This window comes from Nipponia nippon, unplaced genomic scaffold (genome assembly GCF_047370975.1).
Source record: "Nipponia nippon isolate SJK-2023a ecotype South Korea unplaced genomic scaffold, ASM4737097v1 scaffold_1, whole genome shotgun sequence".
Taxonomy (NCBI): domain Eukaryota; kingdom Metazoa; phylum Chordata; class Aves; order Pelecaniformes; family Threskiornithidae; genus Nipponia; species Nipponia nippon.
Genome location: NW_028262290.1, coordinates 132,295,866 through 132,312,382, shown reverse-complemented (window position 1 = coordinate 132,312,382; position 16,517 = coordinate 132,295,866). Strand labels below are relative to the sequence as shown.

General features: G+C 42.7%; 1 protein-coding gene across 4 annotated transcripts in view; it reads right to left on the bottom strand.

Annotated features, from left to right (window-relative positions):
* RAPGEF5 (Rap guanine nucleotide exchange factor 5) overlaps positions 1-16,517 on the bottom strand; it is a 167,452-nt gene that overhangs the window by 91,397 nt on the left and 59,538 nt on the right. For 2 of the 4 annotated variants that reach the window (XM_087773465.1, XM_087773455.1), the window contains exons 8-9: positions 9,095-9,171; positions 2,753-2,878 (exon numbers count right to left, since the gene is read on the bottom strand). In XM_087773465.1, the coding sequence (XP_087629591.1) occupies positions 2,753-2,878; positions 9,095-9,171 (203 nt within the window). Of the gene's footprint in view, positions 1-2,752; positions 2,879-2,992; positions 3,121-9,094; positions 9,172-16,517 lie in introns of those variants that run through there. The other 2 variants (XM_087773474.1, XM_087773485.1) reach the window with 2 other exon arrangements.

Here is a 16,517-nt window from a genome sequence, read left to right as displayed (position 1 = left end):
ACCAAAACTCCACTTTGGGCAAAAATTCCCCCTTGGCCATCTTGGAAAGAGCAGCTTTACTTCCAGATGGGTTACAAAGCCCCCAGCCTCAAACAGCGACACTGCCCTGGGCTTATTGAAACACACAGCCCTGCCAACCAACACCATTTCTGCTTCGAGATGGGCACCAGGAGGCCAGCCCAGCTAGCTGGCTCTTGAACGGCAGGGAGAGAAGCCTGGCAGGGTGTTCACGCGTCTCATTTACAGACTGAACACCATCCCTTTGAGGAAGGCAGATCATCCGTGAAAGCACAGTTTGAGCTCCCCAGGAGGGAAAGCTGGTGAAAGCTTTAGCGCAGGGATACTTGCTGAGAAATGAGGGTCCTGTGGAGAACACGCAGAGCCGCTCCATTTTACTGCCTACATCAAGTGCCCATTAGCCTGTGTTTCTGAGAAAGTAATGTAAGAGTAAGCTATGCTTTTAAAAATAAAAAAAAAAAGAAAGATGGGCATGCTACACATCATTTTGTAAGGACAGCACACCCTGAACATGTTGTTCCTCTAACATTTACAGTGAGCACAAGGACTGGGCAGTAAGCCGGTGCCAATGAATCTGCCATCACTTCTGTAGCAGCAGGATGAGATGGGAAGGTCTGAAAACCCGCATCTGAGCAGTACTCACTGCAATCCAGCCTGCTGCTTTTCTCCCCGGAGAAGAGAGGGAACAGCTGCCCGGAGCAGCGAACTCTGCCCAGCCAGCCAAATCCTGCCACCTGCACATGCGCCAGAGCCACTCTCGGACCACAGGGAGGAAGGGAGGGAGAGGAAGGGATGGAAGCTCACATCTTCCTGAACGTATGTGACCCACCGCCCTCACCACAACAAAGTGTGTTTTTTTTCCAGTGAAAATAAATTACCTGAGTCAGCTGAACTGAAAACCCTACAACAGACCTTGCCCATGTTCGGTAATGCCTTCTTGGTGACTGTTCCTAATGAAATCAATACACCGGTTGGGGGCTTAGCAAATACACCCGCACTGAGGACTGCAAGTCTCTCTTACATCTGGGCATGGGCTGCCTGGACCGTAGGAGAGAGCCACATCACTCCCTACCCTACAACAACCAGCAACATGCAGAACAGGGTGAGAGGAGCACACAACTTGTTACTGCCAGCACTAGCTGTAAGGTGCTCCCCACTCAGAAATAAAGGGCACATGAGGAATGACCTGTGCTTCTGCAGTCTCTCAGGCAACTTTTCTCTTCCCTGCCACCTCCTAGGTCTAAAGGCTCGTCCTTGCTCAAGAGCAGTAACTGCTGCATTATACCGCTCAGTATGGATAGGAGCAGCTTGCTCTAGCTCCTGCTAAACTGAAGTCACTCATCTCCTAAATAGCAGCAATTGCTAAGTACCATACTTTTCAAGGGAGAAGAAAAGCTGAGCACTTCTTTCCTTTCCATTTTTGGAACTGTACTGTAATCTGTGCAGCTACAGAGCTGCAGCTGACACCACATCACCCTTTGCAATGACTGGAGTAAGCAGCAAAAATATCCACTGAATTTTTGGAGTATCAGTCCCGGCATTCCCCTCTCCCCTACGCCCACAGCATTTGTAATCTTGCTTCCAAATCCTGAAACACAATTAGAAACCTTCCCTGGCTTAAAATCGTTACTTAAGGACCTAAACTTTTAATTGCACTTTGCTGATACAGTTTAAAGATATATGGAAATTCTGCCAGATGTCCATGGCTAGCGGATCAGTTGAGGAACAATTCAATCTCAGGGATTCAAGCCTGGCTAATTACCCTCCTCCCTCGTGCACACCTACTGATACAATTACATATTTAACTACACCGGACTAGAGCTTATATGCTGCGGAACAGAACAGCATGAAGCTCTGAAACAAGATTTCATCTTTCTCTTTTCCTTTGTGCAGCCTTACTTCAGTATGAATGAGCTTGCTGATGAGCTGAAAAGTAATTCTTTTCTAAAGCACATGCCTTTTTTCTACTGTCCAGTGAGCAGAAAATGGAATAAATTACATATACATTATAGCCAGACACATGAGGACTAGGTGGGATTTTTGTTGTTTCTTGCAGTTATTATCCTGGGCACCTTTAGAGCAATATGCAATCAGAATAGAAATCTTTACCAGGAGAACAAAATTAGGATACATTGTGCTATAAGCAGAGCAGTCAAGTTTTAGTGCATATTCAATCCAGTTATTAGCAACTGAATAAGTGCTTTCAGATGCATTAAACATAATGCTGTTTTCTTCAGTGTAGCCTTTGGTTGAAAACACAAATTTTTTAAAGAAACTGCTGAATTCCGTACCCAGACCATTCTTCTTAATTCACACTGAAAAGCTCCAGCCAATACTTGCCTCTAAATGTACCAGAAGAAAAGTAATTTTAAGACAATTTAAAGCACTGATATACCTTATACATTATTTAAATACACCCTAAACCCCAAATATTTCATTATCACTAACAACAATTTGGTAGAAAGCATCCTGAAATCATCTGCTAATTCCTATGTGTGTAAGATATTAATAATAGTAACTGACAGTTAATGACAACGTAATAATTTAAGTGTGTTGACAATTATTGAACTGAATGCACTTCAGAGAAATGTAAATGCCAGAGGAGAGCAGCTACAGCTCCATGACTAATGTGTGCCCTGGATTCTGACCATCAGCTTTGCTATTTCAGTTTTGTGACCTAAATCTCCCTCCCCTACCAGAAAGAAACAAAACACCCAAACAAGAAATGTCTTACTTGTTCTGCCTTCTCCAGTGGTTTTCTTTCCGCCTGCAAAAACTGGCAGTTTTCTCTCGCCAGCTTCTGGACCAGCTCAATCCGTCCGATGTCATCTCTTCCCTGAAGCTTGCACAAAACCCCTGCCTTAAGGGTGGGAGAAAGAGCAAACAGATACTTAAATCCACAATCCCAGGACATGACACTGCCACAAATTTCAACCTTAAAAGAAATGCATCTGTTTTCTCATATTTGCAGTACTTCGGTGCCGCTTGCTGAACACAAACAAGTCGCTGCTTCCTGGGAAACAACTGGAGAGGAGCTGAGGCACATCCGAATCTCCAAATGTATCTACTTTGGAGGAATGAAGGCAGGGCTAACTAAATCAACCGCTCCTCTGAGTGTGACTATCAGATAGGCTGTGTTTTATTTGTTCCTGTCAGCCTGTTTCCTGTTACATAAGAGAACAGGAGCAAGAGGTTAAAAACTCATGGGAAAGTTAGCCAGGAACAGCCCTGGAAAAAGAATGAAGTGCAACACAAGGCACTCCTAAAAATAACAGGCTACAACTCCCCCTGCACCAGCTCCAACCATTTTTCACGTATGCAAGCCGTAAGAGCTAGAAGACAGTTGCGCCACATTTGTTTATTCGGTAAATAATAAACCAATATCTCCTGATTTTGTTTAGGGAAGAAAATGAGATTTGCTTTAAAAACTATGCTAGAACTAATTTTTTGGCAAATACTCTACCAGTTATTCAAGCCTTGCCCACAGTGTTTCATCATAATATTCAGAACTGGTTGTTTTATAAAAATGCCTTATATATAAACACGGATTCATGCTTGCACACAGGCATAGCAGACCCATCACAAAGTTAGCTGATGAGGGCTAAATTGCTCCCTACGAAGTCAGTGACTAATATCACTATCCATGATTTGGTCATGGATATAGCCTCTGCGTAACTAAGACCTGGCTCAATGATACTGCATGGCTTTTATTAGCCCAGATGTTTCCTGATGGGGACAGCATATGCCTTGGGAGGGCCAGGCATGTGGCATGGCTACGGTATTGCCATATGACTTTAAAGACAGCCTGCAAATAAACCTTTTCCCCCCCTTCCTCCACCTTTTTCTTTCTACTGTTCATCCTGAGTTTAACTGAATCCATATCTACTCCAAAATTCATAAAACATCTTATGGGGCAGGACTGAGCGCCAGGGATGCCCTGATCGCTAACCTGTAGTGCCATGCAGGCCTCATTCCTTTGGCCTTCAGAAACTCCTGCCCATGACAGCTGAAGGTGTGAGAGTGCCCACCCAAACCATCCTACAGTCTGTTGTTTTCTCCAAGGAAGAGGGAAATGTGGGTTAAGGTTTCTTCAGCTGAGGAGGGTTACAAATCCACTTTCTGAGTAAGCGCTGTAACGCTGATGGAAAAAAATTGGTTCCACGACCAAATCCAAAGAGTCATCCTTAACGAATTATTTGAAAGAAATTTTTATATGCCTACATTCCTCCAGTCTGGATGAAGGCATCTCCTCACAAGCCTGCGTCAGGCACTTGTGCTCTGGAGAAGGAAAGAACTTCAGATACAGCCTGTGCTTTGCGTGTCCTCTGCTTAGTCCCCAGTCTCCTGAGGCACTCAGCTTTCCCACATAAGGAACCTATGCACTGGTTTGAAGGTCAGAAATCCACCAAGGAAATAAAGGCATGGCATTGCTTAACCTGAAGATCCTTACATTTTCTATGAGATTAGCTCCTGATCTTCTAAATTGAGGACATGGATTTATAAACCAGTTCAGACATACCATTATCACCTGCAGATCAGGAGTGAGACTGATTCTATCAAATGTGGAAGAATATAATGAACTAGTTGTCCCGACTCTCTTTAATCAATAGAGAAAAAGAGGTACTTATGAAATTTTTTTTACTCTACTGTAGTCATCTAAAAATGGTCATATGCATTCTTTCCCAAAATTCTTTTTTTCCAGTAATTTACACAGGGAACCTAGGCAATTGTCACAGACTTGGCTGAAGTCAGATGTCTCCACAACACTTTGATGGCTTGGGGACATCAGCTAGAGTCAAACCTGCTTATTTCATGGCTTTGGGATGCTTCTAACAGAGAGTATAACATCTGTGTGCTGCAATCCCCCCAGGCTTGTAAGCTAAGGACAACTCAAAGTGTTATGGCCTATTAGGGCTCTGGGACTATTTGGGCTTTGGGACTATAAAGACTGACAGCCTCTCTGAATCTGGGATCTTACTACTGTGGAGGGACTTTCCCCAACTTCATGTTGCGTCCAGCCAAGACAGACCATGACCTATGAGCAGCATAGATGGTTATGAGTCCCTGTACTTCAAACGTCAGATGGACATCGACAGAAATGCAGTGTTCACTCTGCTGAACAAATATTTATTGATCTTGTGTACGAAGCAAAGCCCAATGGTTAAAACCACTTTTTTTTTTAAGCCGAGGGAGGGGGATTTCACTTTGGGGGAACCAACTGGCTTCAGTATGTTCAAGTGGAAGAAACATCCTGGAGAAAGACAACTTTTTGAACACATGGGCCTCGCTCTCTTTCACCCCTCGCCCTGTTTTCAGACAGAGCACATTATTGCTTTCTGCATGTATGAGCACCCCAGGGAAAAAGTAACTCTAGATACAAGTCCGTTACCCCTGCCACAAATACTGTCTGCATTCAAATTGGCAACTTCATTACAGAATCATATCATCCTGTTTCAAATAACCATCAAGAAAAAAATCTTACATTTTAACACATCCCCTCCTCCACAACTATTCTTTAATTTAAAAAATTACAGAGAATGTGAAAAAAAAATATTTTATTAGGTTTCCAGAGGATAAAAGGACAACTAGAAAATTTCTGGGAGGGCTAAGGTATTATCAGGTTAAATGTACATGCTTGGCTCTGGGAGTAAAGAATGCACTTGCAATACAAAAGGCTAAATATGCTTTTCCATAATTAAGAAGAAAAATATGAATCCCTCACTTTTAATTCTGATTTCCTCAATTATGCTGACTTTGTACTATAAATCTTTCTGCTAAATACTTATAAGAAAGCATACAGGTCAACTAGCTAATTAGTTGATGACAGCTTCTAAAAGCTGGTTGGGAAGACATTGTTAAGAGTCTCCTATTACTGGTCATTTTCATTTGTCAATATAAATTTAATTTTCAAACAATACCTTTGAAGCTGTTAGGCAAAAGGGTAAAGGCAAGCTGTCCTACTTGCGAAGTGCAATTTTTATTTGCATTTAGCGCAGGCACACACCCTCCAAAATCCCGCATGCTCAAATGTTGGTGCTTAGTCCTCTAATTCAGGTACACTAACAGAGATACAAGTACTAACTTATGTGAAGGTGAAAATCACAAAGTTGCATATTTTAACTGGCTTTAATTTAATGTATGATAAAAGAACGTAGGAGCTTTATAGTAAGGCTTTACTACCATTCATGGCACAAAATTACTATAATTAAAGGTGTTTATGCAATATTTGAAATGAAATAAAAAAGTCTAATGGGAAGGAAAGTAAATTAGTCACAACTGAGGTTGGAAAAGCAAAGATGCTGACAATGCATTTTCTGTTTCAGCACATCCATTGGAAAATATTTCCTCTGCAAAGGCCATAAATGAATATGCGAGCAGTGACACTGAGGTGAATTCAGACAGCCCTAGGCAGACAGCATGCGATTTTTTATTTACATTATTTACATTGTTTACAGCATGCTCACTTTTAAAAATCTCTATACTGAATTTTTTCCACACTTCTACGAATTTTGTCAACTAACTCCAATGTAAGTCAAGCCTCCGTCCCAGAGAGTGGTGTTTAGAGCAGGCACCACACCCTTCAACTCTGCTAACAGAAGAGGTTTGTGGTGGTTTGTTTTTTTCCCAGGGCACCTCTGTCTCCTTCTGTGTCTGGTGAAAACAACATAATTATTAGAGGCTTCACCTTTGATCAACCTGAAAACTTGAAACCATATGCCACTGCCTCAAAAGATCATTTGCTTTGCTCCAGTCACATGCACACTAAAGTGAAAAAAAAATCATTCATACCCTTGAACCAAACTGTATTTGGTGTTCACAGGATGTCATTTTTATGGCACTGACAAACAAATTGGAGCAACAGCTGCTTTGATAACGCTCCTGCTCTCCTCCCACCTGGGCACTTGAGCACCTTTGTTAACTGCTCACTTAATAATTGTTTAATTTTAAATGTGTTTCAAATTCTTTCACATTTTAGAAGCTGGTATCCAGCCAAATAAAAGCTGAAGGAATCAATATCCCAATAACAAATTCTTATGGGTTTTTATAATCTGCCCATGTAATCTTATTAGCTGGCTACTTAGGAGCTTTGAGCACACGTCATAGTCTTTATATCTCTGGACATAAATGTGAACAAACATTTTAAAAAAAAATAATGAGAACTACAACAATCAAGTAGAACTGAGCATATATGAAACCTGAAAAAGACAAAGCCAGATTTTTTGTGCAGTGAGGTCAGTATATCCCCCTGGTTCTTTTCTATAGACCTGTAATGCACAGCTGAGCTCTAGAAGACTGATCCTTAACACCACAGTGATGTGAATTAGGAATCAAAGTCAGGTAATAAAATTTTCACTCATTAGGGCTCCTACTACACTTTTTTGTTTATTTTAATAGATTTGAAACTGTGTGCAATTAAGAAAAGAGCAGGCCGTTTCCGAACATCTTGCTCGAGCATTACTCTGACAAGTATGCTAGAAAAGCCCAGTTACACACTGACGCAGTAGACATATCTGCATGGTCCTCCACTCTTCTGCCTGCACTCTCCAGGTGTCTGCCATGGCCCAGTTCATAGAATGCTTTGGAAGGGACTTTTAAAGGTCATCTAGTCCATCCCCTCTGCAATTGGCAGGGATATCTACAACTAGATCAGGTTGCTCAGAGCCATATCCAGCCTGGCCTTGAATGTTTCCAAGGATGGGGCATCTACCACCTCTCTGGGCAACCCGTTCCAGTGTTTCACCACCCCCATCGGAAAAAAATTCTTCCTTGTATCTAGTCTGAATCTTCCCCCTGTTAGTTTAAAACCATTACCCCTTGTCCTATCGCTATTAGCCCTGCTAAAAAGTCTGTCCCCATCTTTCTTCTAAGCCCCCATTAAGTACTGAAAGGCTGCAATAAGGTCTCCCTGCAGCCTTCTCTTCTCCAGGCTGAACAACACCAGCTCTTTCAGCCTTTCCTCATAGGAGAGGTGCTCCATCCCTCTGATCATTTTTGTGGCCCTCCTCTGGACCCGCTCCAACAGGTCCATGTCCTTCCTGTGCTGAGAACCCCAGAGCTGGATGCAGTACTCCAGGTGGGGTCTCACCAGGGCAGCGTAGAGGGGCAGAATCGCCTCCCTCGACCTACTGGCTACCGGAGCTGCCTACAGCCCCTCCTGGGCTCACTGTGGTCGAGACAGCCTCTGCCATTAGAAAGATACAGGTAACTTGGCTACGTGGCTTGTACTCCAGAAGCTAGGCTTGCTCACAGACATCAGTGCAAATCCTGTCTTTCTCACACACAGCTTTTTAGCAAGCAAGGTGTTAGGAGATAAATCAGAGACAGGAACTGCAAGTTGCATATGTAGGAAGGAGAAAAGGTGGCAACTGGTGGGAAACATGAGATTTTCAAGAGGAATAGAAGAAAAAAAAACAGTCAAGACTGGGAGAAATCGATTTTAAATTAAAAGCAATAATCAGTACCAATACAAGTAGCAATACAGTTACACTTGCACAGTTTGAATGCATGAACTGAATGATTGAATGAACTGGAGATTAATCAAAAAAGTTTCACAGAATTAAAAAGGGTATGCAATTCCACAATAAAATACTCTAAAATGCAGTTAAGTTTCTTCTGAGCAATATCTAGAAGTATGCTTTAGTTGTAAACGAGGGCAGTTGGGGAAGGAGAGGAAAAGGTTGTTGCTTACACCCGAGTGACTAATAAGTATCCTCATTTCATTGCATGTCTACTTGCAGTGATTAAAATTCAATCAAAATGTCATATGCCCTTGCCTCCTAAAACACATCTTATTTTATTTTCACATCTGGTATATGCTATGTGTATTATCTAAAAAGAACAGAGAGATAGTTTAAGAATGCTGTCTGATTTCAACATCATGGGATTAATTCCCAGGATAATCATCAATCTTATTCTAAATAGTCACATAAGACAAGATCCAGCAGACTTTCTCCTTCCTACGGGCTCCCTGCGCAGAACACGGAGGAAAATCCATTTCCCAGAGCTATTGAAAGAAGATCCTTCAACTTGTAGATCTGAAAAAGTCCCTGAGACACCATTAATCTTGCACATTTACCTGAGCATCAGAGGTATCCTTGAGCTCTTCTAGTCCTCTTATTTCTTGACTGCTGTTTTCTTCATTTTGATGAATTGCTAAAATAAGAAAGAGGGAATGTATTGGAAGCAGGCAAGTTCAAATCACAAGCAGCAGCAAAGCAGCCCAGTTTAGATCAAATAGGATGACCATTCAAGAAACCTTGTTCCAAGTTTAGCTTTCTAGTTAACTCATTGAGTGGTTTTGGACAAATATTATAAGGTATACCTTATTGGGTTTGGACAAATCCTAAATAGGGTATACCTTAATTTTTCCAGGCAGCAAAATGCAGTAGTAAATAGTTATATTCCTGCTACTGTTAGTCCTGATAAAATGGTGACATTTAAGGAAACTCCACTTTTCCATACATTATAACAAGACCTGATAACTCATAAAGAATAAAAAAATCAGACATACTTTTATTTTCATTATATTGCAGAAGGTCAATTCAGACTAAACAAAATAAGCAGATTTATCCTTCATCTCAGCCTTGGAAAATTCTTTGCAAGCAAAGTGATCTCAACAAACACCACCACTATCCATGAAAGTCATCTCCGGAAATAAATGGTAGCAGAAGATGTTCTGTTGAAGGTTATTTGCTGCTGACACAGTAAGAGAAACCAGAAACTTCGCTCTGTTAACATTGCTTATCACCAGCAAGTTTTGCCAGACTAAAGAAAAAAGATTTGGATCAAACATGTAAGCTCTGGACGGATGGAAACCAGAGTTATCAGTTTACCTAGCTAAAGAAACAAGGACCACTTCTGAAGAGACAATCAGACTTCCGTATTGCTAACAGCTATATCTATAGGTAGTTTTACTAGCTCTAGCCCAAGATACCCTTCCAGTCAACATGCCCACCCACTGTATTTTAGTGCGACATTAAGCACTCAGCCATTCTGAAATGTGACACATGGCAGGTTAGGAGGGTCAGACCCAATGAAACACATGAGAATTGACTTTACCTTACACCATACTCATTTACTTACAAGCACCATACTCAAATATCATCGATCTTGTGTACACATCTAATGATCTGCCAGTGTAGCCGTGGCAGTTGTGAAAACAAAAGCGTCCTTGAAGTGGTAGAACCAGCAAATCCATTTCCTGAACAGCACCAGGCTGGGATGGGCGGGAGGATTCAGCTTGTGTGCTTCCTCCTGTCCACCTCCTCTCTCCTTTACCCCTGGGTACCTGAGCTGGTCGTCAGGCTGCACCTGAACTGCCACAGCTCACAGAACTGTGTTTTCAGACAAGGATCACCAGTCCCATTTTGCCTTAAAACTATGTCTGTGAGCTGAGGCAGCCCAAGATTTGACTGATGAACAGCTGGCTGTAGGAGTAGCAGTACTACCTTCATCAGCCACCCTCACCTAAGCTCTCCTCAACCCTCAGCCTGAATCTTTAGACACACAATCAGGTTACCATGGCTGAGCTAATACATGTAACGTGAGCCATGAGGTCTAGCTTGGTGTGTCTGCGTGGGTGCTCTGGGTCTGCTGCAGACAAAAAGCAGCCTAACCTTTAGGCAGCATCCATCAACTTAAAAGAAAAGTAACTTTAGACTGTTCTTGACCTCTAAAATAAAGCATATGGATTTATTTTCTTTTTATTGCAGGATTTCTGCTGACATTGCTATGCCATATAGGGTATAATTCTTCTTTCTTCCCCCACAGTTATGCTATTAAAAAAAAAAAAAAGTAAGTAATAAAAATGTAATTATGGGGGGGGGGGGTAATTTTGTCAATACACTTTGTTCCATTCAGGGATCTTTTTTAATCCATTATCAAAGGAAAACAGAGGTCTGGTATAAATCTTCACTAGTGGGTTTGCTGACATCACTTTACCAGCCAACCTCTGAAATTCAAGGTGAATGCTGAAAACACAGGGTCAATCTATAGCTATAACAGAAAGCATGTATAATGGGGGTTAAATCCCAGCAGCATTTCAAGCTAGGCAAAATCAAAACGTGCTTGGGACATTGTGGCATATCTTTGCCCCAGGCTGGAAAAGTAACAACCCAATGAAGCAGTAACCAGAGTGATTGCCTGGACAGCCCCATGTGGCCCCTGCTTTCCTAGTGCAGGTCAGGGTTTCCCAAGGCAGCCTAATTCACCCAGCCAGGCTGGGGGCTCTGTGCAGTCCCTTCCCTTGTAACCCATCTCCCAGCCTTCCTCCCCAAGAGCTGCCTCATCCTCTTGCACACTCCCACACGTGCGTGACCCTGTTGTACCCCTTGCCGCTGCAGGGGACACAAAGCATTCAGGACATCCATTTGCCAAATGCTATTCAGAACAACCGGCATGAGCTGGGAACGTTGCAATGCCAGAAGGCATTAACAAATGCTAAAAAACGGTTGTCTGAGCACTTGCAAATCACTTAAGTCTGTGGCTGCGTTAGCAGAAACACAACATTTCCCCAACTCTCCTTTCAATTTTCTGATTTCTCCCAAAATCAATTTGCTGTAGCCACTGATGGGCAAAATATCCCCACAGACATCGGCTATTAATCATGGCATTTAAAGGAGTGGCACCTTGCTAGTAACAAGACCACGGGTCCAGATTTAAGTGATTTACATTGATCCAGCCAGTTTTTCCGACAAGCCTGAGCAGATGGGCGCTCTGCAAACAGCTGTGCCAGGGGAAAAGGTTAGTGGCTGCCAACCGGCTTCTTGTCACCAGCCTCTACTACAAGTGTCCCATTCCCTGCCCAGTGCCAGGGCAAGCACCCCAGAGCATCTTCAAGCAAAGCAAACAGGCGGACCATCGAGGAGCAGCATGCTGTTGCTAACCTGGTTGGGCTGGCAGATTAGTGAAGGGACCGTATCTGGCTGGGGAGCTAGTGACAAGGAGCAAACACCTGGGGCTGAGGGCAGTAACATCTTTCACCTAACACAAAGGGAAAGAGAAAGAGGGTACGTGTCCACAATCCCAATGGATCCAGATATCGTTGAGTGTTGAAAAATTTTAGCATGAGCAATTTTAAAGATGATGAGAAACCAATCTTGGTTTACATGTACCCTAAGTGAACAGCTTAAAAAAAAAAAAAAGAAAAAAGCTGGTTTTATCAGCAATTTCACAGCTAAACTCTAAAAAAGCTGAAAAAGTTCATAATCCAAACCCAGCTCCCTTGGCTTCAATGTTGTTTAGACTGTGTAAGGAATGTAGAAAAGAACCAGTAAATATTTTCTTAAAGGAAAAGAAAAAATCCCAGACCTCACACTGACGTTCTCGCAGCCCTCTTGGGAGAGAGGGAGCAGCCAGCCTCTTTTTCATGAAATTTCCATCATAATCTTGATTTTTGTGTCCTCTCTGCCTGTTATCCAAACACATAAGAAACAGCCCCAATTTGAACCCCTTTAACTAAACCCAGGGACCAGTACTCAAAAAAATCGCACCATCTCATACATTTTTTTTCCAGCACAAGAACATAGTCCTTTGAAGGCTGAAGTGGCCGCACAGACAAATAACAACCCTTAATTGTATTTTCTTGGTTTCTGTATGAAAACATTACTACATGTTTTGTCTATAAAATGCAGAAAAAACACGAATCTTTTAAAATATTACAGTGTATTCAGAAATTTATGTTCACAGGGGTCATCACACACACAGAGAAGAAACCAATTGCTGTATTTCTATACACAGTGTTCCTCCTAACCCCGTGACAACCCACAGACACCCCTTGAATTGGCCCAGGCACTGCCCTCGTGGGCTCTTGTGCATGCAATACAACTTCTGTTATAAAATATAAGAATTCAAGGACAATTTCCCACTTACTGTCAGTTGGCCTTTTATTGCTTCGACGTTGCAAATTCAACTGTAGGGAAAGTGAGTGGAAGGTTAGGGTGGGATGGGAAAGCATTTCCCAGGCGAGTGTTGATTCTGGGACAGTTCCCTAAAATTGTAGCATGTACGTACAAAAAAGTTGTGAACTTTGGAGCTGGGCCAAACCCTTTCTTCTCTGCCAGCATAAACCCAGCTTTTCTCCTTGATACAAATACCCCAGCACGTCTCACAAAGCAGCAACACCAGGGAAAGGCAAAGGTGGTTTACCCTGATCTGTATGTATCTATTTAATGTTATGTTTGGTTTCAGGCTTGAGACCTGTGACAGAAAAAAAAAATGCAACCAAACATAGTGTGACTTTCTATGATTTCTGTGAATTCCCTTTTCTACCTGCAGCATTTCTCCTCCTTTGGAGGAGAGGTCACAATGAACGGAAGAAAAAGATGTTAAATGAGCATTAGCTTGCTAATGTGCAGTTCAAATGTGTCCATTTGCAAGTTAGCCTTGGGAATTCAGGATGTTGATTTTTTTATGGTCACTTAAGGATCACAAGGGCCATCATCTGATCTCAGTTCCTTGTGCCCCCATGGACCAGAGCTGAAGTTTTGCTAGCAGATTCTTCTGTAAACTAATGTTGGAACAGAGAATTCTTGCGGGGGAGAGCCTTGTCCGTTAGTAATCCCATTTCAGCTTATTAAATCAGCAGAAAAAATAACAAAGAAATAAGAAACAAAATTAAATCATTTTGTACTAGCTACCTCAGCAGAATCAGCCATCACACAGGGGTGTGAAGGGAAGGGGAATGTAACCATCGCTCACAGTGGAACCAAGCACGTCCTTTGTGTCACCATTACTGACCAACAGTGCTCCCTCACTTTTACTGCCACACTACCAAGTTTAAAGTAGATTTAAGCCACTGGAAGGGACTTGTCTTTCTCAGCAGCATGGAGCTTTACAGGCATGCTAAAGGGCTCACCTTAGCAAGACAGACTGGCACACAGTGAGGGTCACAACAGCTACCTGCAAGCACTATGGACCTTCTCCTGCCTATGGGAGAATCCTGCCAAGGGTGCCAGGGTTACCCACAGAGCAGTGCCTCCACGATAAGCTGTTCTGTACGGCCCCAAACTGAAGGTAGATTAATTACGTTTGATGATTTTAAGATTTTAAAAAGTCACATAATACAATGCACATTATTTCATTTCAATACTTTGTCCTATTCAAAATAGCAGAATCTTTTACCCAACTGAAAGTGGAAAGGACAGTTAAAAAAAAATCCACACATAAACCAACTCCTGGAACCCACAGCCTTGCAATCTTCCCAGAGGCTTTGCTGTATTGTGCTTTCTTCCTTTTCTATAAATGAAGTTTCTTCTTTCTACCCCTTCTGGCTGCAAAGATAACCTTCACAACACAAACCAAGGCACTAGCGTCATTCTGCTCCTGCAGCCAGCCAGACTGGAACAATAACACCAGGAGAGGTGTGAACTTCCTCCCTTTGGCTTAATAGAGTGTTAACTTTGAAAGCTAATTATTTAAATGCTTAAGAGAGGACTGCCATCACAGTTAACCATTTTGCTGCTGAACAGCAGGCAGGGACGTCTGTCCATCTATAAGCAACTCACTTTGGGTGGCACCCACATGGCCGTTCCAGGACAGAAAGCCAGCTTAGCTCCCCATCACTGCTGCCTGTCCCACACCTCCTGTTCTTACTATTCCCTCTCTACTACCGTAAAGCATTTGGGGTTTGTGGCTTGGCAAAGGATTACTTTTAACCTGTCTCGGTTTGATGACCTGGTTTAGAACAGAGCCAGCAGGCAGGGCAGGGGACAGGGCACCCTGCAAGCCAGCGTTGCTGCCAGACCCCTTGTGCCACACACCTCCAGCTTCAGCCCTTGGGCTTGCTGTGAAGTCCAACTGCAGGACCAGGACTGCCTGCCTCTTGGGGGCAGGGAGCCCATAAACGTCGCCCTTGGCAGATATACAGTTTACCTCTGCACTGCCCTAGGCTGCTCCCAAGACTGAACTCGCTTAGCATGTTGCAAACCCTCAGACATAGCCTCAGGAGCAGCCTGAGCGTGCGGGATCCCAGCTGCACAAACACTGCCAGGCTCACCTGCACAGCCTGTGCATGGGCTGGATGAGGAGCTCGCTGTCCCCACAGCTGCTCCAGAGGCAGCCTTGCGCACCATACAAAGCTCGGTCACCCCTTAGGCTACGTCCTTCATGTTTTCAGTGATGCTCCTTCGTTTCAAATGAGGATGTTCATTTATTATTTAGTGCTGTTCTTTAACCTGCTAACATCCTAGAACATCAAACCACTCTGCCCTTTGTAAGATTTTGATCTTTTCAGTACTGCGTGATCAAAATTCATACATGCATCGCTTTTTTTCTAGCTAGTAAGCAAAAGGCACCTACGTGCCCCTTACAGATAGGAGACACACACCACCTTGGAAGTGGTAAAGAGCCTACTTCTGAACAGAAGAACTTTGTTTATTTGACAAGCCAACAGATTTTCACGTCTCATCCCTGCTGGATGGTTCTAGCCTGTTTTTCTGTCCCTGTCAAACCATCACTGTTGAAAAGACCTCAGGAATCTGCAAGAATATTCCCCAGGGGAAGGCTCCAGTGCTCTGAATTGCCAGCAGCCTGCACCAGTTGATTTATCGTCAGCTGCTGGGAAGCTCACAACTTCTAGCATTCTTCTTATATCCCAAATTTTTTGAGAGGCATGTTTCTTTTCTGTTTTTTTCCAAAGGAAGTTGCTAGCATGAAGCTTTTCAGAAACAAACAGCAAAACAGCATTTTTTTTTTAAAATCACATCATTCTAACCTAATTTCATGATTTTTGAAAAGTTTATTGTTATTTTGAACGATGGAGTTTGTGGTATCCCCTGTTATTCTTCGTGGAGGGTATACAGCGAGCTCTAGAGACACTGGTTACTATGGCAGCTCTGAGCTGTTTGACAGTGTTATAATGTTTGCTGATGCTTATTAATTTATCAGAGTGGAAAAAAATGAATAGCTCATACTGATACCACTGGGGAAACTAAAAGCCAGATCCTCTAGCTTACGTAAGGCACTAGCGCTGAGCAGTGGAAAGGAAGATGAGCAGCAAATAAAATGCTTTACAAACCTCAGATTTGGGGACCATTTTAAGCCAGACCAGGTCCTCGTGCATACTCCTGTATTTTCCAAGTCCTGTTTCCAAATTAAGGGGGCAAAACCAATAGGCACTGAATACGTCTGAAATCCCCAAAAGCTGCATATAAGAGACAGTGATAATCCCAGGAATAAAACCCTCCAACTGAGAATTGGTTCTTTATTTACCGTGAAACTGTAATCTTTTCCCAGAAATTACTGAAAAGAGAAAGCTTTTTAAGCTCATCCTTAACATGTTTCCTTTTATTAGCAATACAAAAATTGCCTGTGAGCTTCTCATTCCTTTCCACTATTTCTGCATATATATATGCAAATTATCATACAGCTTTCCCTTCACTGAGTACACTACATATCTCTGAAACAGTTGGCAGGCCCCTGGGGGGGTGTTGCCCAGACAGCTGTGCAATCAGCTGAGTAAATCAGCTAATTAAAGAAACAAAGAAAATGCAAAAATTATT